At 38.0% G+C, this 26,780-nt stretch overlaps 2 protein-coding genes across 5 annotated transcripts in view; one reads left to right on the forward strand and one right to left on the reverse strand.

The window, feature by feature from the left end:
- Positions 1-19,501, forward strand: rnf165b (ring finger protein 165b). The gene is made up of 8 exons (XM_053624917.1): positions 1-232; positions 7,273-7,582; positions 7,722-7,853; positions 8,202-8,331; positions 9,097-9,201; positions 9,400-9,495; positions 15,459-15,562; positions 15,756-19,501. The coding sequence occupies exons 1-8, from the start codon at positions 172-174 to the stop codon at positions 15,871-15,873; spliced, it is 1,056 nt and encodes a 351-aa protein (XP_053480892.1). The 5' UTR covers positions 1-171; the 3' UTR covers positions 15,874-19,501.
- The window catches only part of loxhd1b (lipoxygenase homology PLAT domains 1b), a 20,321-nt gene continuing 13,036 nt past the window's right edge, over positions 19,496-26,780 (reverse strand). For 3 of the 4 annotated variants that reach the window (XM_053624913.1, XM_053624910.1, XM_053624911.1), the window contains 15 exons: positions 26,580-26,696; positions 26,338-26,500; positions 24,343-24,497; positions 24,004-24,213; positions 23,766-23,871; positions 23,382-23,590; positions 22,988-23,173; positions 22,485-22,612; positions 22,259-22,376; positions 21,862-22,039; positions 21,264-21,449; positions 20,954-21,124; positions 20,694-20,832; positions 20,257-20,409; positions 19,496-20,155 (listed from right to left, as the gene is read on the reverse strand). In XM_053624913.1, the coding sequence (XP_053480888.1) occupies positions 19,675-20,155; positions 20,257-20,409; positions 20,694-20,832; positions 20,954-21,124; positions 21,264-21,449; positions 21,862-22,039; positions 22,259-22,376; positions 22,485-22,612; positions 22,988-23,173; positions 23,382-23,590; positions 23,766-23,871; positions 24,004-24,213; positions 24,343-24,497; positions 26,338-26,500; positions 26,580-26,696 (2,700 nt within the window). In that variant the 3' untranslated portion in view covers positions 19,496-19,674. Of the gene's footprint in view, positions 20,156-20,256; positions 20,410-20,693; positions 20,833-20,953; positions 21,125-21,263; positions 21,450-21,861; positions 22,040-22,258; positions 22,377-22,484; positions 22,613-22,987; positions 23,174-23,381; positions 23,591-23,765; positions 23,891-24,003; positions 24,214-24,342; positions 24,498-26,337; positions 26,501-26,579; positions 26,697-26,780 lie in introns of those variants that run through there. The other variant, XM_053624912.1, reaches the window with a different exon arrangement.

The raw sequence follows: 26,780 nt of genomic DNA on the forward strand, positions 1-26,780 counted from the left end.
CATCAACCTGTTCATGTCCAGCTTTGTGTCGATCAGTCCGCTGCTCTCCGTCTTTGTCCTTAAGGCAACTGCGCGCTCTGCCTTGAATGTAACGTTAGCTAGTTTTTATTTCTAGTCGAGTATTTTGAGCCATCTATTTAAAGACTGTTAAACGATCAGAAGAATTCAAAGATGGTGTTAGTACACGTTGGATACCTGGTTCTACCCGTTTTCGGCTCAGTAAGAAATAGAGGTATTTACAACATTTATTTATCTTAAGCCATTAACATTAGCTGTGTATGAAATCTTCCAAAAAAAAAACAACAACAACAACAAAAAAAAACACTTGCTTGCTAATATAGCTAGCTACGACCACTTCCCTAGATAAATCAGACGTCGACCTTGGTGGTAATTCCGCTCAGGCTGTAAACTAGCGATAAACATATTCGTCGTGGCTGTTTGCCCTCCTTGCTGGTTAGTAAGCAAGCGAGGCGACAAGGGAGGATTTCTAATAATCGTTGCATGACCGATTTCTGTTTTAGGGCAAGCTAATCTGTTAGCTAGCCAGCTAGCAGCTGAATGTTTTTGGAAAACATATTTGATCGTCTAGCGAGACACATACCGTAAATCTGGGTTATTGTTTTGTCTTTAGTAACAAAATGGTCCCCAATTTCCCCCAAGCGTTAATATCTGTGCGCGGCTAGCTAGTTAGCTAGAGCCGCTAATAGACAATGAAGGCCTGAAACAGTGGCTGAGGAATTGGGATTGTGCGGCAATTTGGTGTAGCTGTGACCACGTCTCTTATTTTACACTGCAGTCCAATTAGTGCAAGCATACAAATATTATCCGTAATCATAAGCTATGAGTTAAAACATGAATCTTGTGTTTGGGGGATCCGCATGCGAGCTGCAATTCTTTGTTGAGTGAGTAACTAGGTGCTCAGTTAGTTGTTTGCAGCAAATATTATTACACACGTTAGATAATTAGAGGGTCTGGCAACCACGAAGTGTATGAGCACAGGGGCACTTGGTTATTGGACGCGAATATTTCCATATTTATTCTTATGCTTGCATTTGAGCACGGGTCTCACAGGGTGCTCGCTAATTAGCTGTCTAGCTAACTACGCTTAGCTTGCTCACATCGTCTACTAGCTGCCCGACTGACTAGCTAGCTAGCTGAGCGAATGTAGCTAGCTGGTTAACTAAGCTAGCGTGGCACTGATTTTTTTTTTCTTTCTCCATGGAGTGGCATCAACGATTTCATTGTGCTTTTATTTCTGTTTCTTATTTCCTGTCTCATAGTATCGAGGCTGGCTCTACATTCTGCATTATCCGATCTTTGTCGTCCCCCCTCCATTGTGTAGCTAATGATCATCTGCTGCTGTGTGGTGTGGCCTCTGCCTGTTCTCTGCATTTAGCTGTTTTGTGATCCCCCTTCTTCATTTCCTCTTTCCATCCGAAGACGACATTGGTATTTGAACACCCAAGAACAGTGCTCCCCTATGTTAAAGACTAAAAATAACAATAATAACATTGAGCTAAAATGTGTTTCTCTATGTTAAGTTGACACAGTTAACCCGTATACAGTAGCATTAGAGAAGTTGACTCATGTACATCCCTTCCAGCCTTGGTAGTCAACATGTGTAAATTCCTGTAAAGTGGATGCATTTTGCAGTTCATACCTCCTACACGAAGTGCCCTTCGGACTAGCAAAGGTGCATTGTACCCATCCAATGTGTTGGCTTTATTTATTTACTTATGTTTTGCAATCAGGCATATTTATAATTATTTTACTCCCTGTATCACAGGTTCCCATCCTTGCTCCTGGAGTATCTCCTGTCGTGCATATTTTAGTGTTTTCCCTGCTCTCAATACACCTGATTCATTTCATCTGGCAAACAAGAACCCTTCCTGAGCTGAAATGGGTGTGTTCAAGCAGAGAAAACACAAAAAATGTGCAGGACCAGGATTGGGAACCTGTGCCCGTTCTGGCTATAAAGACACATCCTGTTAAAATAATCCTCTAACGAACAAGAACGTAATGGCCACACAGATATGTTACACTGCACCTGTGTTGATCACCCAAACATGTGCAACATGGCTTTAACAACTGCCTAAATAAGGCTTATCAATACAAATGATGCTAATTAATTAAGCCCTTGACTTGATCTCTGCACTAACAAATTCCAAAATGCTATCCATTTCACAGGGATGTTTAATTTCCTGCACTGCTACAAATATCCTCTATTAGAGTGAAAATGTCTATTGTTTGGTTGTGGTTTCTCTACCTTTTGTTCTGGTAATAGACTTCAATTGCATGAATCACATTATTCATATTATTTTTATTCAACATTGATTAGACTCCAATGTAATCTTTCTGTAGAAAAGATGTACCCTGCTGTACTGTAATGTGCTGTAGCCAACACATCTGCTCATTGGATGCCGCTTTTGTTCTGTTTAACCCTGTACGGAGCATGGTGGGCCTTGCCTTTGGTCAATGTTGTTTTATTTGTTGCATGGTATTATTATGACACAAATCCACCTATACTAATATTTTTCAATAAAGAATATAGTATTTTTCCTAACCTCCAGTGTGCTTCTTGCTGATTTCCATTTATTGCCCCCTCCCCACCTCCTCCCCCCTGCTGTGACAAAGATAGATTCCTTGCTTTCTTCATCATGAGAGCTCAATGAGTTTTTATGTGGCCATTTATGTTGATTATTTAGGCACTTGAAGGTGCAGTGGGAACCCAGTGGTCCTTTAGACTGGACATTGTTTGAAAGATATTAGGAAATCAATTCACTACTGCTTTATTGTATTGTAATTTTTTTTTTGTAAATTGCAAACCATAGAATTTTAAAATGGTGTTGGCTATTGACATTTAAAACTGCAGCTTTTAAGTCTTTTCTTAGACAATGATCCTGACACAATGTCCCTATGCTGTGGTGTGTGGAGGTAGCCAAACATTCCATCACTGTGATTGATTATTCTTTCTTCCACTAACACATGGAAGACATTTTGGCAGATGGGGGGATTTCTTTGCACATGTAATAAATGTAAAACACACTCTGGTCTCAGATTTTTAAATAAAGAATTAATTTAGTTTGCCGTTTACCAAAGGACCTAATTTTATTTAGCACTTGAACATAAAATCTTTATAATACAATCAGGTTTCAGTCATTCAAGTTGTAAATAGAGTTTTTTTTTAACCTACTCATATATTGGCTTTGACCGAACAGAAGCAGTAGCAATAAAACCATGGGGTTTCAGACTTAAAGTACAGTGCTGTGAAAACCCTTGGTTTTGTGTATCTCATATTAAATAGTTTTAGATCTTCAAAAGAAATACAACATAAAACAAAGCCAAAGTAAACACAATACAGTATTTATTTCTTTATTTTTTTATTGAAGCAAAAAAGTTATCCCCCAAGTGAAAACACTAATTGCCCACTTAAACTTAGAATCTGTTTGTGCCACCTTTAGCAGCAATAACTGCAACCAAACGCTTCCAATAACTGGAGATCAGTCTTTAACATACATCTAGGACTAGGAGTTACTCCTATGATTTGGATCATTGTCGCTGCATAATCCAGTTGCGCTTGAGTTTCTTACGGACTGAAGACCTGACATTCTCCTTTAGGATTTTCTGGTAGAGCGCAAAAGTCATGTTTCCCTCAATTATTGCAAGTTGCCCAGGCCCTGAAGCAGCAAAGCATCCCCACACCATCACATTTCCACCACCATGCTTTACTGTTGGTATGATGTTCTTTTTGTGTAGTTATGTGTTAGGATTATGCCAAATGTAACGGGACCCCTGTCTTCCAAACAGTTCCACTTTTGACTCATCAGTCCAAGGAACATTCTTCCAAAAGGGTTGAGGATCATCATGGTGTTTTTTGGCAAAATTCAGATGAGCCTTAATGTTCTTCCGGGTTAGCAGTGGTTTTCACCTCGCCACTCTTCCATTGATGTCATTTTTGTCCAGTGTCTTGTCTTTCTGATAGTGGTGTCATGACCAGTGACCTTTATTGATGCAAGAGAGGCCTGTAGGTCATTCGATATTGTCCTTGGCTCTTTTGCGATTTGCTGGATGAGTCGTTGCTGTGCTCTTGGAGGAATTTTGGAAGGTCGGCCACTTCTAAGAAGGTTCACTATTGTGCTGAGTTTTTCCGTTTGGAAATAATGCCTCTCGCTGTGGTCTTATGGAGTCCCAGAGCCTTTGCAGTGCAGTGCCCTCCACTAATATTGGCACTTGTGGTAAATATGAGCAAAGAAGGCTGTGAAAAATTATCTTTATTGTTTAATTTTTTGATCTTTTGTTTAAAAATACAAATATACTCTGTTCTCATGGATATCAAACAATTGCAAACAGAACAGGTTTATAAAAAAAACTTTGTTAAATGTAGGTGTGCAACAATTATTGAGACCCTTTTAGTCAATACTTTGTGCTACCTCCCTTTTCCAAGATAACAGCTGTGAGTCTTCTCCTATAATGCCTGATGAGGTTGGAGAATACATGACAAAGGATCTGAGACCATTCACAGATTCTCTTAAGATCCTTCAAATTTCGAGGTCCACACTCCTCTTCAGTTCAGCCCACAGTCAGGGGACTGGGATGGCCATGGCAGGACCTTGATTTAAACCATTTTTGTGTTGATTTTGATGTATGTTTTGGATCCTTGTCCTGCTGGAAGATCCAATCACGACCCATTTTAATCTTTCTGGCAGAGGCAGTCAGGTTTTCATGTAATATCTGTTCATATTTGATAGAGTCCATGATGTCATGTATCCTAACAAAATGTCTAGGTCCTCTGGCAGAAAAACAGCTCCAAAACATTAAAGAGCCACCACCATATTTAACCATGGGCATGAGGTACTTTTCCATATGGCTACCTCTCTGTGTGCGCCAAAACCACCTCTGGCGTTTACTGCCAAAAAACTCTATTTTGGTTTCATCTGACCATATAATCTGATACCAATTGAAGTTCCAGTAGTGTCTGGCAAACTGAAGACGCTTGAGTTTGTTTTTGGATGAGAGTAGAGTCTTTTTTCTTGAAACCCTTCCAAACAACTTGTGGTGATGTAGGTGACTTCAGATTGTAATTTTGGAGACTTTCTGACCACAAGACGCGACTAACTTCTGCACTTCTCCATCTGTGATCCTTGGAGATTTTTTGGCCACTCGAACCATCATCTTCACAGTGTGTTGAGACAATATAGACACACGTCCAATTTCAGGTTAATTCATAACATTTCCAGTTGACTGGAACTTCTTAATTATTGCCCTGATGCTGGAAATGGGCATTTTCAGTTCTTGTGCTATTTTCTTATAGCCACTTCCCATTTTCTGAAGCTCAAAACATTTTGCTGCACATCACAGCTATATTCCTTGGTCTTACCCATTGTTATGAAAGTCTAAGGGAAATTGGCCTGTGTGTTACCTCATATTTATACTTACATATATACATATATAAGTCATGGTTGAACAATTTCCTGTTCCTAGTCACTAGGTGTACTAAAAATATTTTTAATATCAATGTGAACATACTTCAAATATATTTTTCTCATATGAATTCATAGGACACATATTTAACGAAGATTTTTTTGGGCGGGGGAGGGGGCTAAACCTGTGTTTTGTTTGCAGTTGTTTGATATCCACGAGAGCAGAGTATTTTTGTGACTTTTTTTAAAATAAAATATCAAAAGTTTAAACAAAGATAATTTTCCATAGCCTTCTTGGCTCATATTTACCAACGGTACCAATATTAGTGGCGGGCACTGTAGCTTTGTAACCCTTCCCAGACTGATGCATCACCTTCTTCCACCTCATTTCTTGAATTACTGGGTAAGATCTTTTAACCGACTTCATGCTGTTGAAAAAGTTCTATTTAAGTGTTGATTTGATTGAACAGGGTTTGCAGTAACCAGGCCTGGTAACATCTAGTCCAGCTGAACCCCATTATGAATGCAGCTTCATAGATTTGGGGAAATGGTAACTACGGGGGCAAATACATTTCCACACAGTCCCAGTTGGTATTTGATAACTTTTTTGCTTCAATAAATAACATTATCATTTAAAAACTGCATTTTGTGTTTATTCAGGTTGCCTTTGTTTTATCGTAAATTTTGTTTTAATTTCTGAAACAATTTAGTATGAGAGATACACAAAAATGAAGAAATCAGGATGAGGCAAATACTTCTTCATAGCACTGTATCTAATTTGGAGTCAAAATCTCATTACGGAGAATGAGCAGTTTGTCTAAAATGTCATTTTAAATGTTCTGAATCTAGTGTTTATAATCCCAAGAACAGGTACAGGTAATCAACTGGTTATATGCATAGGTTACCTAATTCAGGTGTTTTCATAGATGGCACAAAGCAGAATAATGACTGGTTGTAAAATCCTTAAGAGCCAGTGAGGAACCAAGGGCGATCATTTTCAATGAGCAGAAAACATAGCATATAGTGCTAAAAAGTCCTATATTTTCACAAATATGCTGGGAATTTCCGGTGCACAGGAAGCTCCTTAATAAGCTGTGGGAAAACAGATGTTCCATAGCTTGCCAATTGCTGTTTAAGGTTTTGGAGGTTCTCATGCTTTTGTAATTAAGTGTAGACATATTCTCCATATGACATTCACCCTTTTTACATCATTATGGAAGATGCCTAGAAATGATCAGCCACGTGTCTTGTCTGGGTCCATGACTGTTACTTTTTAATTTCATGTCCGTTCAATTAAGAACTTTATTTTTTCCTCCACATGCACTCAGAACAAATCATTAAATCATTCTCACTGTTTTATTTCTTGTGCACTTATGTAATGAGAATTTTTTTTTGCTGTGGTATTTTCCTGCATGCTTTGCCAGGACAACTGTACAAGCCTCTTAGTGAATCCTTCATCTGAGCCAAAGCCCATAGATTTTCCAGGGTCTTTGAGACAGCAGGTGTGGCCAAGGAACTCCCTCTGAGAGGCTCAGCTAGCTGCTTGGAATAGTCAGTGAATAATAGTAGACTTGCTCGCATCTGTCGTTGAAGTGTCAGCTGCTGAGAGGTGAGAAGTGACCGTGAGAACCAAAAAGAAACTGCACGCTGCTGCTGACTACCACCGAGATGCCCTGGTAGTATTACGAGCCAGTGAATATGTACAAAACACTCAAATATCACTCTGCGTTCTTCAAACCTGCAGAGACGTTTGGGGAGCTTAGGAGAGGTGGTCAACAAGAGTTGTATATTAATTTAAAAACCAGCATCTCTTTGCCCAACATTAGTTGATGTGGTGTCATTGTTCTTGCAGGATCTCAGTTTAACAGGCATCAGCATAGCCATGCTACCTCTTGCCGGCATTTCCAAGTAGGGCCCCAGGCCCAGATCCCTGTTGACTTCCCAATGCCCCATCCAGGACAATCTCAGGCGGGCATGAACCCGCACCTTGGCCCAACGCACCAGCCAGCTGCCCCGTTGCATCCTCCCCTCGGCCACATACCAGCACCACAGTTCCAGGACATCCAAGGCCCCCCCTTCCTACCTCAGGCTTTACACCAGCAATACCTCATCCAGCAGCAGATCCTGGAGGCACAGCACAGGAGGTTCCTTCCACAGCCCAGGTCAGATAATGGAAAATCCATACTCTGACACATATTATATATTATTTGGATGTCATAAAATACTGACAGAAAAAAACCCTAAAATGACAAAAGCACAAATGTCTTGATTAGCTGATCAAACCTTGGTTCTTTCAAGCAGACATGCCCAAGAGAGAACAGCACACCATCCCCAGACGATCCGTGCCCCCTATGAATACACCCCCTCCATACATGTTCCTCCCCCTCCACCTGTGCCACAGCAGCCACGCTATCTTGCAGAAGGAACAGACTGGTAATGTTAAAAATGCTAATTTATAAAACATGTTTTGGCTACTTCATAGAGTCAGAGATTATTGCTGATTATTTAATTGCTGTTCTTAGTAAATTATTGTAGCGCATGTATATTAATAGCTATGTTAAGTACAACCGCACACCAACATTAAGAAGAGATGTTTCACAAAAAAGTTGCTTCTCTACTTATGATTCATTTCAGTATTTATTTTATTGAAATGTAAAGTACATCTGGACTAAACAGCAGACTTCCAGTAAATTTACATGGAAAAATATATTGGTGTTAACGAGGCTTTCATGCAAAAGGTGAATATCTGTGAACCCATGCTTGCATGGTCCTCCTTCTCAGGGACTTGAGTGTGGACCCTGGTCTACCTCATTCACACTACCACGTCCCTCAGCTCCCACAGCACTATCAGCACTACCTGGCCTCTCCGCGGCTGCACCACTTTCCCAGAAATGCATCCTCAGCACAAGTGGTATGTCTGCCACATGTATTCTTTTCAGTAAAATGATATGCATCAGTTTATGGATGGATTATGGAAGTTGACTGTTGTTAGTTCTGTTTTGTTAGTCCAACTCACTGTCAGTGAAATTTATCCTTTAGCTTATGTATTATACCATACTGAGAAGAACATACACTCACTGTCCACTTTATTATGAACACCGGCACACTCATACAGTTATCTAATCAGCCAATCATGTGACAGCATCGCAATGCAAAAATTTTGTGCAGACACAAGAGCTTCAGTTAATGTTCACATCAAACATCAGAATGAAGAAAAAGTATTACCTCTGTGACTTTGAACGTGGCATGGATGTTGGTACCAGATGGGCTGGTCTGAGTATTTCAGAAAGTGACGATCTCCTGTGATTTTCACACACAACAGTCTCTAGGGTTTGCACAGAATGGTGCAAAAAACACGTGCAACAGTGTTAATGTGAACAGTAACTGAAGCTCTTGACCTGTATCTACATGGTTTTTTGCATTAGGTTGCTGCCACATGATTGGATGATTCTGCATGAATGTAAAGGTGTTCCAAATAAAGTGGACAGTAAGTGTATGGTACTGATAATTAGTGACACTGTAATTTCTAAACTGGGTAAACATTATGTTTAATAGTTTACTATTATGTAATACTTATTATGTATGCAAATAGGAACATTTGTCTTTTTCCCACAACAAGCAATTTACATTGGAAATTATCTTGATTCAGATCAGATAATGGTCTTGTTTTTCACAGGTTGTGCATGAGATCAGAAACTACCCCTATCCACAGTTACATCTACTGACCCTGCAGAGCCTCAATCCCTCCCGCCATGCCACCGCTGTGAGGGAAAGCTATGAGGTAGTGTCTAATCCTGTTCTGACCAGGAGAAGTAATTATTAATGAATCAGCTAATTTACAAAATACAAAAAAGGCCTCACTTGTTAAACATTTTTGACAAAATAGTACTAGTTAATTAGTACTTCAGTTATTACAAGTTATTACTTGTGTAGATGGTAAAAAGCACAGCTTCACAAATGCATACGTTTTGAATTACAGGAACTCTTACAGCTGGAAGACAGGCTTGGCAACGTGAATCGAGGGGCTATGCAGACCACCATTGAGAGGTTTACATTTCCTCATAAATACAAAAAGGTGAGCTGAACTGAACTATATCTTTATATCCTAATAAGCAATCCAGAAACAATAGTTTATCATTAACATTATTGGGTATTGTGAAAATGTCACACAAAATGTTCCAGGTATAATGCATCTCTCCAAACACACAGATAAAGAGGGTGGTATAATTCTTAAGCTTCAGAAATATCCACTGAACATTCCTACTTTCTTGATTAACTACTGACAAAGGGTAAACCTCATAGCTGGGCATGCTTTCCTTCCAGTAGCCCTTTACTTAACAATAATACAGTGCTGTGAAAAAGTATTGATTTCTTCATTTTTGTGTATATCTCATACTAAATTGTTTCAGAAATTAAACAAAAAAATCTAACATAAAACAAAGGCAACGTGAGTAAACACAAAATACAGTTTTTTAATGATTGTTATTTATCGAAGCAAAAAAAATTATCCAATACCAACTGGGCCTGTGTGAAAATGTATTTGCCCCTGTAGTTACTAATTCCACAAATCTATGAAAATGCATTCATAATGTAGTTCAGCTGGACTAGACACAACCAGACCTGATTACTGCAAACCCTGTTCAATCAAATCAGCACTTAAATAGAAATTTTTCAACAGCATGAAGTTGGTTAAAAGGTCTTACCCAGTAACACACTATGCCAAAGTTCAAAGAAATTCCAGAAATGATGAGGAAGAAAGTGATTGAAATTAGGGATGCACTGAATGTTCGGCAACCAAAATTATTCGGCCGAAAATAGCAAAAAAAAAGCACTTTCGGTGTTCAGTGAAAAGGCCGAATAAATTTGACCAAACAATGACATTTTTGATGACGTGACCAAATAGCCTAGCAACCAGAATGATATGTGCGAATGTCATGACCTCCACTTCCAGCAGTGGCTCGGAGAGATGAGGGGCACGCACATGCACGATCTACATGCACGATCTACATGCACGAGTGCTCAGCGAGCACATGCTCTTCGGATGTTGACAACCGTGACATTGTTTACTGTGGACACGTGCGTTTGTTTTGTTTCTGTTCTGGAGTATTTTGTCACGTCGCGAGACGTAAGGGAGTAAAGTATGGAAGCAGGTTCAGGTAAAGACGTATTTATTTAAGGGCAGGCAGACAAATCCTAATCGTAATCCAAAAAACGTAGTCAAGATAGGAAAATCGTCGGGCAATCGGCAAACAGGCATAAACGGGGCAAAGCAGGAATCAAAGTCGTGGTCACAGAAAACAGGGTCAAAACACAAAACAAGAAACATGAACTAGTACTATGTACTGGGAGCGGAAAAACCAGCAGGGACTAAATGAACTAATCTATAGTTTAACCCTCTTACCCCGTATGGCCGAAAACCCGGCTTGCCCGTCTTTGATCTATTCCCGTAAGGACGATAGATCGGCTTGGTCGTCTATGCCAAATCCCCGTAAGGCCGATATAGCGGATTTACAGTGTAAACGTTATCCCCGTAAGGCCGGTGTACCAGCATTGCTCTGCTATGATTCCTTACTTATTTAATTATTATTTTTTGACCCGGAAGGTTGATGACGTCACGTGATTACGTTATTACGCCGGCATTACGATGAAGATGATCCAAGCGTGAATATTGGTGTAATAGTAGAAGTGAACTAAAAATGCCAAAGCGAAAAGCTAATCGTGTTCCAGCTAAAGTTACACCTACAGTGAACACAGGTACATCTAAAACAGTGAAAAAAAGAGAAAACATACACAGTTACACAGGCGAGAGCGAGGATTCTAGATAGTGACAGCAGTGAAAGTTCAGGCGATGTTGAAACCGAAACCAAAACTGATACGCAAACTCTCCTGATTCAGACCCTGATCTGTCTTCATCTTCAGCATCAACCAGTGCGACCGACACTGCAGGGGTCTGGAGTCATAACGGGACTATTTCTGTGCATTCGTGAAAACACTACCTGCTGGTCTGATTATCACCAGAAACTTGACTTTTGGCGCTAAAATGCATTTATTTATTATAAATGATAATAAATATAAATAAAATAAATATTTATAAATTATTATTTATAAAGGCATTGACCACGCTGATGCTCGTATGGTACTTCTAAATGAGTATAAGGATTTCAGCAAGCATTTTTTTCGTAATTTCTCTAGTTAAGAATTGTGCTCTAAGTTTAGTAAAAACACTGAACTGCTTCATTTTCAAAGTAATATTACACAAATACATTATTATAAGTTGTTTCAAGGCCTAAAAATGTTCAAATTAAAATGTTGATTTTGGCCCAGGAACTCAGGGTTGGCGTGCTGTTTCTCTGGGGAATATAGGGTTATGGGACATAATACTGTGGGAACTTAGGGGTAAGAGGGTTAAACTAATAAATCTATCAAGGAACATAACATTAACAACATATCTAACTATACTATATCTACTATAATACTCCGCAAGGTGTACAGGGACGCGAGCAGTATATATCCTGAATATAATCAGCCGTATATAACCGAATATAACCATTTTTTGCACTCTTGTTAATGCACTTTTTAATGCACATTTTTGTTGTAGGCTACAGAGTGTTCCATTCTTTCAGCAGTCAGTTATAGGCCTAACATCGACTATTCAAGGGGGGCTCAAAGATGACCACATCAAAATATTTTTATTTTACTAATTTATTTATTTAAAGTTATTTTGTGCCTTTTTGGTAGCCTATGCCTGCTGGAATAAAAAAAAATGTTCAGTGTTAAATAAATATTTTGAAATTGTAGTTTTTTTAATTGATTTTTTTCTTTGAAAAGCAAGACAAAATAGTAAAAAGCACATTTTGACTATTTAATTTATGCAGTTGTGAAAAAAATGGCAAAATAAATGGAAAAAACACGACAAAAACGTGTTCAGTATTTGGCCTACAGCCTTCGGCCAAGTTTTTCATTATATTCGGCTTCAGCCAAGAATTTTCATTTCGGTGCATCCCTAATTGAAATACATCAGTCTGGGAATGGTTACAAAGCTATTTCAAAGGCTCTGGGACTCCAAAAGACAGCGAACAAATCACAGTAAGAGCCATTATCTCCAAACAGAAAAACTCAGCACAGCAGTGAACTTTCCCAGAACTTGCCGACCTTCCAAAATTCCTCCAAGAGCACAGCAACTACTCATCCAGGAAGTCACAAAAGAGCTAAGAACAATATTGATGGAACTACAGGCCTCTCTTGCATCAATAAAGGTCACTGTTCATGACTCCACTATCAGAAAGACACTGGACAAAAATGGCATTCATGGAAGAGTGGCGAGGTGAAAACCACTGCCAACCCAGAAGAACATTAAGCTCATCTGAATTTTGCCAAAACACACCTTGATGATCCTCAAACCGTTTGGAAGAATGCTCTGTGGACTGATGAGTTGAAAGTGGAACTGATTGAAAGACAGGGGTTCCGTTTCATCTCGCATAAACCAAACACAGAATTACATGAAAAGAACATCATACCTACAGTAAAGCATGGTGGTGGAAGTGTGATGGTGTGGGGATGCTTTGCTGCTTCAGGGCCTGGGCAACTTGCAATAACTGAGGGAAACATGAATTCTGCTCTCTACCAGAAAATCCTAAAGGAGACTGTTCAGTCTTCAGTCCGTAACTAGATTATGTAGCAAGACAATGATCCAAAGCATAGGGAGTAAGTCCACCTCTGAAAGGCTCAAACAAAGCTAAATTAAAGTTTTGGAGTGGCCTAGTCAAAATCCTGACTTGAACCCAATTGAGATGCTGTGGCAGGACCTTAAATGGGCAGTTCATGCTTGAAAACCCTCCAATGGGGCTGAACTATCGGAAGCATTTGGTTGCAGTTATTGCTGCTAAAGGTGGCACAACCAGATTTTAAGTTTAAGGGGCCAAGTAGTTTTTCACATGGGTGACAGGTGTTGGATAACTTTATTTATTTAATATTTTTTTGCTTCAATAAAAAACATTTTAAAAAACTGTATTGTGTGTTTACTCAGGTTGCCTTTGTTTTTAGTATGAGATATAAAAAAAACCCAAAAGAAATCAGCAAATACTTTTTCACAGCACTCTATATTCAGCCCAGGAACTGATTCTGCATAAAGTTGTCTATATCCTGCCACAAAACAAACCTGCTGTTGATTGTGTATTTCAGGCTGAAAGAAACTATGGTGTTTTGTTTAAGAATAAGTACTCAGTATGCAGAGAATGTAGAAAAGCTATCATAGATTATGGTTAACCAAATTTACATACACACAGGTGGCATTTTTCTTTTTGTCAATCTTGTACTTCCCAGAGACTTGGGAGTATGAGGGTATGGTAAAGTTTTTTTGCTGATCCTTGGATTACCATCTTCCGAACATCTGAATCAATTATGCCATATCTTTGAGACAGTTTGAAAGATCTTGGAGAAACTTTTGTTCCACTTATGAGGGCTTCTATTACCAGTAGGGACACTGTGTTTTTCACTTCCCACATTCTTTCTTGTTCCTATTTAAATTCCTGGTATTCCTCCATCTTGTACCCATTTGTGACCTGATCCAACATTCTGAGTCACTTAAAAAAAACATTTTGTGCTTTAAACATTACATTAAATTATACATTACATTTATATATGTAGGCAGCACTGTGTCGCAACAGGCAGATTTGTTGCTATGCTAGGGTTACTGTCTGTGTGAAGTTTCTCATGATCCCCCTGCGTGGGTTTCCTCCGGGTTCTCCGGTTTCCTCCCACATACAGTGAATAAAAAAGTCTACATACCACTGATAAAATTGCAGGTGTGCACACCCTTTTATAATGGGGTATGTGTCTGTGCTCAGAATTAACCAATCACATTCAAACTCATGTTTAAAAGTAATTATTATACACCTGTTGTCAATGAAGTGATTCTGATTAACCCCAAATAAAGATCAACTGTTCTTTTCTTGTTATTTTCTTGGTTTCATCCAATTCCTGAAGCCATGGTCCTCAAAGATGTTGCAAAGAATTTATAGTATCTCATTGTCGAAAGGTATTGATAAGGAGCGGGGTACAAAATTTTTTCCAAAACATTACACATATCACGGAATGCCATGAAGGACATATATCCACTGTATCAACTGGATTGGTTATGCTAAATTGTCTGGTGATACCAATTATATTTCTACCCCAAGTATGCAAGTTTAAATGTATATGCAAATTGGCTTGATGAAGTGTTATTTACTTTCTGACTATCTGTTCCAATACTTATGCTTACCTAAAAATTGTGTGGTCTGCCACGAAAGGTGCCATGTTCTAAGTGGTTTAACACATCTACATGTAAATATCAGGAAATGAAAGTTGAAATTTTGATCTATCGTCTCATTTTCCTCTTTTAATCTCAAACTCAAACATCTTCAATTTATAGCAAATAAAAAAAGAATTGGCCTTGCCTTTCCAGTACTTTCAAAGGGGACTGAAAATAGTTGTTCATTTAAGTTTTTTTGTTGTTGTTGTTTTGTTTTTTGCCACAACCCATAAAATAGGAGATGGCAGAGGAGGAAAAAGAGAAAGAAATAGACAGTTTTGGTACCCAGTTTAAAAGTCATAAATATACCGGGCAGGCCAATGGTGACTAAACCCCCAAGTAGGCATCTATACATTTATCTTAGTGATAAAATCAGAAACAGAATTATTGTACATCTGATAGTCACATTGGCACTGATGCTGATATCTTGATGAAGGTTCTTAACATCTTTTTGAGTCTGTATAATGCTGGTCTTTCAAATATTAATTTATTATGCACGTTCTAGTAATTGGTTTTGGAGTCTTTGTGAATGCCTCTCCAAACAGTAACTGGTGCTCTGATCCTCTGGTGTTGTTTTTAGTTTGTGTAAAGGTTTTTGTACTTAAACACATATTCGATTACGCTTGCTATGATTCCTGACAGGAATGTCTATGAACTGGATTTTCATAGTGATATGCTTATGCCTTATCAATGTTGTTTTTTCCATTGTTGACATCATCGTGTATATTTTTGCATTCCTGTAACAGAGAAGACCACTGGAGCTGAAAATAGGGATGGATGAAGATGAGCTGGACACAGATGAAAAGTGTACAATTTGCCTGTCCATGCTTGAGGATGGAGAGGATGTGAGGTAGTATGCAATTTCAAATGTTCTGTTAATCAACTTGGTTATAATTCTGACTACACTTTGATGTATAATTGATTCTGTCTCTACTTCAGTTTCAGCTAATGTGTGTGTGTGTGTGTGTGTGTGTGTGTGTGTGTGTATATATATATATATATATATATATATATATATATATATATATTTTTTTTTCCATCAGGAGATTACCCTGCATGCACCTCTTCCATCAGGTGTGTGTTGACCAGTGGCTTGCAACCAATAAGAAGTGTCCAATTTGCAGGGTGGACATTGAGACCCAGCTGACGCCAGACAGCTGATGTCTTCTGTAGCGTTGGTGAAAGGTCTGCCATTTTTCCCTGTCCCTTTTTTGGGTACTTTGCCAAATGTCTGTCTCTCCATCACCTCTCACCTTTGACCTTGCCTTCTGAGCCAATTCGAAACGCAAATCTTTAATCCACGTAGGATTAAAGGTGAATAGCAAAGTGAGCAAAATGGAAAGGAGTCTGAGGATTCATGGAGAAGAATGTTCAGATCTGTGCGAGTGTCCAGGGCAGGTTTCAATGTGACTTTTTGCAGAGTCTGTCATTAAGATGGTTCCTATCAAAGTCCCCTGCATGGACATTTAGTCTGTTTAGGACAGTAAGTGCATCCCCTGGATGATCTCAACTGCAGATAACCTAAAGCTTTTCCTCTGTCACAATGTTTCATAATGCATTATAACAAAACTTTATGAAGCTTTCAAATTTCCAAATGTTAGTAGTAGTCAGTCATGTATTTCAGATGTTCTGCATTCTTCTATAGTGCAGGTAATCAACTCAAAAAAATATTCAAAACAATTATGTACTATGTGGGAACAATATGTGAATGGAGATAGTAAATTAGTATGAAATGTATGAGTAGTTAAAAAAGTTAAATGGATTTAAAACAAAATCCTAATAAGGAATGTGTAAGGAAAACATTATTCTCACAAATCAAGTAATCCAACGGTATGAAATGACACTAACAATTATTAACTGTAATTATCAGAAGTGATATATAATATACTTTCTGTAACCATGGTGACAGCAAGACCAGGCTTGATTTAAGCTGTGACAGTATGTATTTGTGCTTGTGAAATCTCCATGCTTAGAAAAGTATCCTCAAAATGCATGTTCTGTGAGAGGCTGAGGCTTATTTTCAGGAACATAATGGAAAGACGGGCAGTTTGTGCATGACAGATATCTTACTAATTCTGAAGACACTGTGTTCTTAACATGTCACTGAAGAAACCAGGAGTGAGATGTATACCTTAATGCCTGTAGGACAAGCACACATTCTAATAACAGCCTACTTCTCAGTGTTTCCATTAGCAATGTAAAGTTTGTGGTATCGCTTGAAAGTACAGCATATGTAGAGTATGAAGCTAACTAAGAAAGCAGTCATATTGTGCATGAAAACTGTTGCTGCCATTTCTGGGGGAGATGAAAAGGGAGAAAAGCCATTGTTTTATAGATACCAAACATAACTTTTCTAAACTGTATTTTGAGTTAATTTCATTCTTTCCATTCTGTTCATGTCGTCCCCCCCCCCTCCTAATATTGATGAATATGCCAACCTAGTCGTGGGGCTGTTTCAGCTTCTCACCATTTTAAATAAGTAGCTGCAATGCTGGAATAATATTTATTGTTGTCTTAATGTAGCTAGCTGTTATTTTTGTAAATGCACTATATTATGAGGTTGCCTGACTTTGATGTGATTGTGAATGTTTCTCTTGTCCCTGCTTATGCATTTGCACTCAGTGACCTGTCTCTTTGAACGTGTACACTGCGGTTGCTCCTGACAGTATACTCCATCCAAAAAATAGTAGCGTGGCCTAACATTAGTCATTAGCTCCACTTGTATTACTTAAATTATTTGAACCCTCGCTTAAATGTATGTGACTTCATGGCTTAGTAGCAATTTCTGACACTAATTAATTGCAATGCAGTAATGCATTGATTAATGCAACTTGCTTGTTTTTTGCCTTTCCCCAAGATTAGAGTCAATTTAAAGCATTGTGGTAAATTGTACTTGACAAACAAAGAACTGGAGAAGTTTCAATTTCCGTTACATCTTAAATTGGCTTTATTATTATCATGATTGTCTCAGTGAGAGTTTAGTGTAACTAACCCTTACTGGCCTTTCTGTGTGTGAGCAGTGTTAATGTCTGTTGAGATTCCTTTTGTAACTTCAATGAAAATTTTCCTTCCGAAGGTACAGAGCAGTCTTTTCTCACTTCCTGTGTGCAGCATTCAATAGTTTACACAGGATTTTGTGCAGTAAAAATGCCTTAAGTATTTAACAATCATAATTTATGACTAACTTTAGCTACTATGGGTGCATATTTAAGTTTTGATTTAGTTTAGCGATTGAATCGGTTTTATTTATTTACATAGGCATAACGTGTATAAATACCTCATTGTGCATACTTTAATGGGAGTGCTTTGCATGCATTTGTTATTTAAAGGAGAAAAAGAGAAACAAAACAAGAAAAAAATTTCTCAAGGGTCTGCTGAATCGTGTCAGTGTGTGGTGCTGTGGATTTGGTTACATTCCATTAATGCGATTTCAAAGAATACTTTAGCTGTGAACTAGTAGACAAACTGCTATAGACTGGAAATGTTTTGCATGTATCTCCTATTTTGCACTCTCAGCTTTGCTACCCTCTCACTGGCATTTGGAAAATGTGCACCATACTCTTTTTATTTGAATTTTTCTAACTTGGTTAGTATCTAACATTTTTTTTTTTTTTTTTTTAAAGTATTACAACACAGCTTAGTGCAGCGTGAGATGTACTGTGATTAGCCACTTGTCCAAAATGCTTTACATTAGCTGGATTTCTATTACATAGAGACCGGTCATTTTTAACCTTCTGTTTGCATATGTTTTCCCTACTTCTTAATCTTTTTTTAATACTTAGTAACAGGGTCTGAAGCTAAATGTCTGTCTGAGGATATATCTATCACTAAATGTAATGTGGCCATTATTTATTCTTTTGATATGTTTTGATGAAGAAATGGACAAAACAGCAAATGTAAAAAAATAATAATAATAATCCTATAAAATATATTTAGCTCTCAGCTAGACCATGCACTGATATTTTTAGAGGTGCAACTTTGAAACAATATGGCATGGTACATAATTTAGAATAGATTCAGCCAAAAAGGGCATAAATTCCTCCTACTTGATCATGATTGTGTCAAACAGGATTTTGACATGCCCCAGCGGAAAATAATTTTCTTGGTTGAATTGATAAACACATTGGAATTCCCTATTTATTTGCAGACGCCTGATATGATTGACAAATGATATAAGACATGCCTTGTCATATGATTTGTCCCACCAGCCTTAAGGTCTTTTTCCTTGCTCCACCACACTAGAAAAATTTTGGACATACAGCAATAGTATTATGTTTCGCAAACAGAATGAACAGTAGATCCTAAAGCACAAGCTCTATAATGCATGTCTTTCTCAGGTTTTAATATACGTATGAGAATGGATAGATATGTTAAAATATTTTACCATAAATCTTTCTGATGTTTTTTCTGCTGCTGATGTTAAAAAATATTGAATAACCTGCCAGTGAAAGGGAAGTGGCTATCTTTGTATAAGACACTGCTGTTGCTGTTACTGCGCAATGTTTTCTGACATTAATATTTTATAGTCGAGTAGAAAAAAATATGTATTGACAATATTTAAGCAATAGCTCGATGATCATCATGTACGATAATTAGATTAAGTGTATATTGCGTTAAAAAAAAAAAGGAAAAAAAATTAGATTCACTTTTGGTGGATTTTGTACTGTATTTATTACTAATGATGCAAAAAGTTGCATAGCTTAACCCAAACTGTTCTTTCTTTTTTAATTTCTTGTCTTGTATATGACCTTTTTGTATGTGTTTTTCAAATAAAATTTTAAAAATGCTTTACGATGGCTCCATGTCAAATCCATTATTTCATTTAGATAAAATATTGGATCAAACTGCTATTCAAAAACAGTACTAAATAGTTTGAGCATTTAAAAAATTCATTTAAAAAAACAATTAAGAAACTAATGAAAAATGTAAATTAAAATGGAAAACTAGTTCATAAAAAAAGTGTCAGTATCTGGGGAACAAGACTCTTTCAATTTTTCCATCTGCTTTTGTTTTATCCATCCACTTTCCACAAACGAAGATTGTGGTCACCCAGTTGGCAGTGTTTGTAATCTCTACACACTCCAGGTACCAGCCTGGTGCTTGGCCAGTGTTGTCATGCTCCAACTTTACTCTCTGGAGATCACCCAAGTCCAGCATCTCCAAAATGAAGCGGTCAGTACGGCCCCTTTCAAACAGGTTTCTAAACTTCTGCTTCAGTGGACGCTTCCCCGAGTCTCCGTTCACACCATAGATAGTAATGAAGACATTGGCATCAGTCCCAGCTCCCTTTACATCACCTGTGATGATAATAATCTCATATTTGATGGGAACCAAGTTGCGCACTTTGCTGGCGAAGCTCTCGACGCACTTAATGCACTCAAATGCCACAAACTCGCCTTTCTTCGTAGTGAGAGGGATCTGGGCATCACAATGGAAAAAGTACCTGGAGAGGTGTGAGGGATGGACACAGAAGAACTTAAAAATGCTATTAAAAATAAATGTTATTCGCATACTAATGATATATAAATTGTACATATAGCTTACTTGTTCCCCAGCTCTTGTTCTGTCACCACCACCTCCTCAACATGCCAGTAAGCCTCATTCTTCACTTTTTTATCTTTTGTTATATGGCCCAAAGAGATGCTAACAATATCTCCCAGAAGTTTGCTGGAAAACTCAAACGAGTCAGTTGCACCCCTAAATTATCAAGAAAAAAAAATAGATCATTTACAATTAAAATAATTTTATAGCATGCTAAACTATGTGCCACATGAAACCATGAGGATGGAAAACAGAATACAGTAAATAAATAAATAAATGGTCAGTGGAACAATGAGTAAGGTGATATGATTTATATGCTGAGTTTATCTTTGGGTTAAACCCATTCAATTCATTTCAATTCAATTCACCACTGGTCAGAGAACCTAGATACCACGTTGAGAACTACTGCTCTGGGTCATGCTAACTGTGCAAGTTCATACCACACAAATCTCTTTTTCTTTGAAGAATTTTCCATCATAAACTCCTTTGAACGTGCTCTTTTCCCCTCAAGCACTATGCACACACTCTCCTTGGTCCCTGCACCTTCATAGTTGGCTGTAGTAATGTCGATACTATATTCTAAAATGAACATAAAAATGTAAATATATTTAGTGTAGGTTTAAAAATCACATCAAAATACAAATACAAAATCAAATCAATATATGAAACTAAAGTGTAAAGTGTAAATCCTGTGTCATACTGGTCTTTTCACTGAGGTCCAGGATATCATTGTTGGCACAGGCCAGTTCCCGAATAATCTGGCCATCATCTTCACTTTTGGCCAGCCAGCGGTCACAAGGGAATCGAAAGGTTTGGCTCATGAACTCATCTTTTACATCAATGCTTTCTACGTGCCAACCAGGAGCAGGACCTTAAGGCAAGAAGACAAAAACGAACCAGAATTTTGACAATATTAGTCCAACATCATAGATACTGGGCAGGTATTATGCTAGAGATTGTAATCAGTCTGAAGTGACTTAGCCTGAATGAAAATTTTTTGTTTTTCTTACCCTTATTGTCATGCCATACTCGGACCTTGCAAAGCTCTCCCAAGCTGAGGATGTCTGAAAAGTGGAACACATCCACTTGATTGCGCTCAAATTTGTTCCTGTTGCTGCTTTCTTTCAGTGCTAGAGTGCCCGTGTCCCCATTCTCCCCAAACACAATCATGAACACGTTAGCATCTGTGCCTGCACCTGGAAAATAATATATGTATAATGTTATCCTTTATTCATTTGTGTATTTTTCCTTTATATTGATATTGATAAGTGAGCTCACATTTCTATTTGCATACATTAAATGCATGTTATTATCTAATAAGGCCTTAGAAAATTGCTTATATAATTTTGCCTTATTACAATATGCTTAAACTGTAGGTTCATCTAATTTCATTATTACATAGCCATTTAAAAAAAGTGACAGCATGCATGACTCCTGTAACAACTGTAGTTCTATGGATAACCTGAAGAGAGGAGTGTAGTCACATAAAATGTAGATTTAAGTGCCACTATATCACTGGTGAAAAACGTCAATATTTCAGTTACATTTATGCAATAATCCAAACTACATGCAAAAACAAAAACAAAAAAACATGCATGTGTGACCTACCAGCAACATCACTGGTTTTAACCTGAATGATATAGGTGGTTTTCTCCACCATCTCCTCATCATCCACCACTGCAGGGAGCTCACAAACCTTTGTCCTCTTTGGTCCTTTCGTTTTGGATAGCCAGTCCTCATAGGTGAAAACCGACACTTCCTCAGTGATTGGGTTTCGCATGATAATCTAGGTCATGTAACATGACAAGAAGACAATGACAACAATGCAACATAAACCCCAAACACTGTTTATCATCCGCTATCTCCAACCAGATTACAATATCCAGCAGGTGACTCATTGTACTGTCAAACAATAAAAAAACAATTGGCTTCTGTGTAATTGTAACCAGCAATCCCAATGAAGACTCACTCAACACGTTAATGTCAGTCTGATATTTAAACTAACCTTGTCTAGGAACCAATCGGGTCGGCATCCTGTCCCATCAATGCGAACTCTTAACTTTTTAAGTGGAGCAATGTCATCTATCTCCAAATTAAAAGTGTCCTCCTGATCTCTCTCAAACCTAGGATAAGTGAATAGCAGTAGGATGTCATCTTAAAAGATAATTTTGTGATCAGCTCATCTGTGGCTATTTGCGGAAATGAGGACCCAAATAATAAATATCTGTCACCTGTTCTCATTCTTTGGTAACAAGATCTCCTCTGTGCTCCCATTGGCCCCAAATACAGATATAAATATGTTGGTGTCTGTCCCTGCATACTGGGTGTCTCCTGTAACAACTGTAATCTCATAGACAACCTGAAGAAAGAAGTTTAAGGGTTTGGGTATCTAGATATCAGTGGTCAGGTAAGATCAAAAGTGTGAACAGCGTGTATTCCTGCCTAGAACCCATTGAAAGACCCTAGATTCACCACCACCCTGACCAGTATAAAGTGCTTACTGAGGATGAATGAATGAATAATTTATTTATATTTATATTATAGTCTATCATGCTGTGTTCATACAATGCTAGACCAACAGAAAAAAATGTGTGTTTCTCATTAAAAAACACTGAATTTCCAGCTAATCACCACAAACGTGCATGCATCATTGTGCAGCATTTAGTGAATATTGTATAGACATTTAGAAAGCACAGTAACACAATGATGTAATATAAAAACAACAACAATTAACCTTTTGAATTATATTAATAGTGATGGCATCAAGTATATTGAACACTCTTGATGTGAGACCATCTCCTCTATCCTTGGCAAGCCAGCAGTTACACTGGAATATATACTTGATGCCTTTAGTAGGCACTGCCACAGCCAGTTCCTCCACCAGCCAGCAGCTTTCTGGAGTAGCACCATTATGCCCTAACTGCAGAAAGGAAATAAAGAAAGAAAGAAAGAAAAAAATAGGTAGCAAAGAAGATATGTAAAGCTTTTCAATTACATGTGCAATACAATTTCTGACTGAAGCTCTTCACACTGTTTTAAAAAAACATGTGATTGCATTAGATTTAAAGAAATTTAAATTGCTGAATTTAAAGAACAATCTGCATCAATGGTGCATTTGTCTTGCTTGCCTCGACTCTTCTGATTTCTCCTACATCCAACCCATAACATTCAAAGTGTTCCATAGTTTCAGCAGCAAAGCATTTCCTTCCTTCAGGAAGGTCGAGCCAGAGTCTGTCTGTTTCAAGATCATTTGCACCTATGATGATCACAAATACTCGACTGGTGGTACTAGCATCACGGTCCGATCCTGTCGACACCGTAAAGTGATATGGGATCACTGTGGTTTAGAAAATAACAAATAATTATTCAGATGACACAGTGGAAAAACTCTTGGCTAATATAATGCAATCATAATGCAAGTGTTTAGAGTGAACACAATATAGTTTCATTTAACATCTATTTTAAGTTATAATACACACTTACTGTAAATTAATATATAAATTAAACCTTACCAGCACTCTCCTCTACAGGTGTTGATTTTTTCTTCTTTTTCTTCTTGTTCATGTTGCTGTCTAGGCTCGGTTTAGAATTCTGTGGATTCCTTTCACCTTCATATCCCTGGTAGAATGGCAAGTACCTCAGGTAGATAATTCAGTATCGAAAAACAATAATTACTTTAGTTTATTGTATTTAAAAATCATAAAACTGCATACAAAAACTATATAGTGGAAGTAATTTAAACTTTCTCACCTTGACATAAAACGTTCTCTCAATCTTTTTATCTTCTTTCTTTTTTGAGAGCCACCTTTCACATAAGAACATGGAGATTTCCTCTGTGTCTATATCCACAATTTCCACCTGCTCTAGGAACCAGTCTGCTCCTATCATAGAATTGTCATGCCGTATTTTGATCTTAAAAACCTGCCCAAGGTCCACAGCCTCAATGCTGAATTTATCAACCTAGAATGAATAATCAGTGAACAATTGAAAGGATTGTAAAAAATGGTTAAACACAAAACAGATGCAGAATTCCCACGGACCAGGCTTGTGAAATACTGCTTTTGAAATATTAATCAAGAAAAGACATACTGCTCCTCTCTTAAACTTATTTTTGTTGGTCTCTGATTTGCTGAGTTTGCGTTCTCCTGTGTCTCCAAGTTCTCCATAGATGGTCAGGAACACATTGGCATCTGTACCTGCTCCATACATATCACCTGTTCTTACAGACACTTCATATGTGTGAGCTGAAGAATATGAGAAAAAACAGGAAACTGTGTTTAGCAGAAATGTCCTTCTGATACATAACTGATTTCTTTTTTATAGTAGGCATAGTAATTTAACTAAAGGCTAATTCAACACTCTCCATTCAATACCTAAATATGAATGTCTTTTGTCACCATATAACAGTGTCTATCACTTCACAGATATACGTATACTATATTGCCAAAAGTCTGTTGATAGCTGACAAATCACAGCCATATGTGCTTGTGGAACACCCCATTATAGATTTAGTCCCCCTTTGTTGTTATTAGGGATGCACTGAAATGAAAATTCTTAGCCGAAGCCGAAGGCCAAATACCGAACACGTTTTTTCACGTTTTTTCCATTTATTTTGCCATTTTTTTCACCATTGCATAAATGAAATAGTCAAAATGTGCTTTTTACTATTTTGTCTTGCTTTTCAAAGAAAAAAACTTTACATTACAAAAACTACAATTTCAAAATATTTATTTAACACTGAACATTTTTTTTCATTCCAGCAGGCATAGGCTACCAACAAGGCACAATATAACTTTAAATAAATAAATTAGTAAAATAAAAATATTTTGATGTGGTCATCTTTGAGCCCCCCCTTGAATAGTCGATGTTAGGCCTATAACTGACTGCTGAAAGAATGGAACACTCTGTAGCCTACAACAAAAAAGTGCATTAAAAAGTGCATTGACGAGAGTGCAAAAAATGGTTATATCCGGTTATATACGGCTGATTATATTGGGGATATATACCGCTCGCGTCCCTGTACACCTCGCGGAGTATTATAGTAGATAAAGTGTAGTTAGATACGTTGTTAATGTTCTGTTCCTTGATAGATTTAGTTAGTTTAAACTATAGATTAGTTCATTTAGTCCCCGCTGGTTTTTCCGCTCCCAGTCATTAGTACTAGTTCATGTTTCTTGTTTTGTGTTGTGACCCTGTTTTCTGTGACCGCGACTTTGATTCCCTTTACCTGTCTTGACTAAGTTTTTTGGATTACGATTTGGATTTGTCTGCCTGCCCTTAAATAAATACGTCTTTACCCGCTTCCGTACTCTACTCCCTTACATCTTGCGACGTGACAGAATATTCCGGAACAGAAACAAAAAAGTAAACATCCGAAGAGTACGTAGCTCGTGCACGTAGCTCGTGCATGCGCGCGCCCCTCATCGAGGTCGTGACATTCGCGCATCTCACTCTGGTTGCTAGGCTATTTTGTCGCGTCATCAAACATGTCACTGTTCGGTCAAATTTATTCGGCCTTTTCACTTATTCGGCCGAACACCGAAAATGCTTTTTTTGCTAAATGCATCGAACATTCGGTGCATCCCTAGTTGTTATAATAACCTCCAACCTCTTTTGGGAAGGCTTTCTATTAGATTTGGATATATATATTATTTTTGGAGGGTGACTGTTGGGATTTGTGCCCATTTAGCCATAAGAGCATTAGTGAAGTTGGGAACTGATGTCAGACGAATAGGCCTGGCAGACAGGCAGTGTTCCAGTTCATCCCAAAAGTGTTCAGTGGGGTTGAGGTCAGGGCTCTGTGCAGGCCACTCGAGTTCTTCCACACCACCTGGGGTAAACAATGTCTGCATGGAACAGAGCATTGCACAGGGGCATTGTCATGTTGGAACATGGCCCCTTAGTTCTCTTATGGGAATTATGCTGCAGCATAGATATTCTACACAACTGTGTGCTTCAAACTTTGTGGCAACAGTTTGGGGAAGACCCACATATGGGTGTGATGGTCCACATATTTTTGGCCATATAGTGTACTACGTAGTATGTAACATTTAGTCAGAAACAAGTGCTCAATGGGGAACATACTTTCCAATGCATCTTCCACTTCGGTCTCAGTGCATTTCAGGGTGCCGTCTCTCAGAAGCCTCTCTATGATGATGTCTGAGGGTACAAGCTCTCTCACTGTCTCGCCATCATCTTCAGACTTTGCCAGCCATCTCTCACATGGGAAGATGGTAGTCTCAGATCCCTTAAGAGGAATACAAACTAAATTGCAAATATTTCTGGAAATTTATGTCTGGAAAGAAAACAGCATAAAAATATACTACCTTTCCTTTCCTTAAAAGTCTTCTAATCTCTACTCGGTCAAGATGCCACCCAGGGTTTATGCCTTTGTTGTCATGTCCAATGCGAATCTTCTCAATGACATCGCCTACATCTTCCAGCTACACATGAACAAAATATAAATTTGTCATCCACACCAAAGCTGAGGAAATGTAAATAAAGGCCAATTGTAAGTTTTTAAATTA

This window comes from Ictalurus furcatus, chromosome 5, assembly GCF_023375685.1.
Source record: "Ictalurus furcatus strain D&B chromosome 5, Billie_1.0, whole genome shotgun sequence".
NCBI lineage: Eukaryota > Metazoa > Chordata > Actinopteri > Siluriformes > Ictaluridae > Ictalurus > Ictalurus furcatus.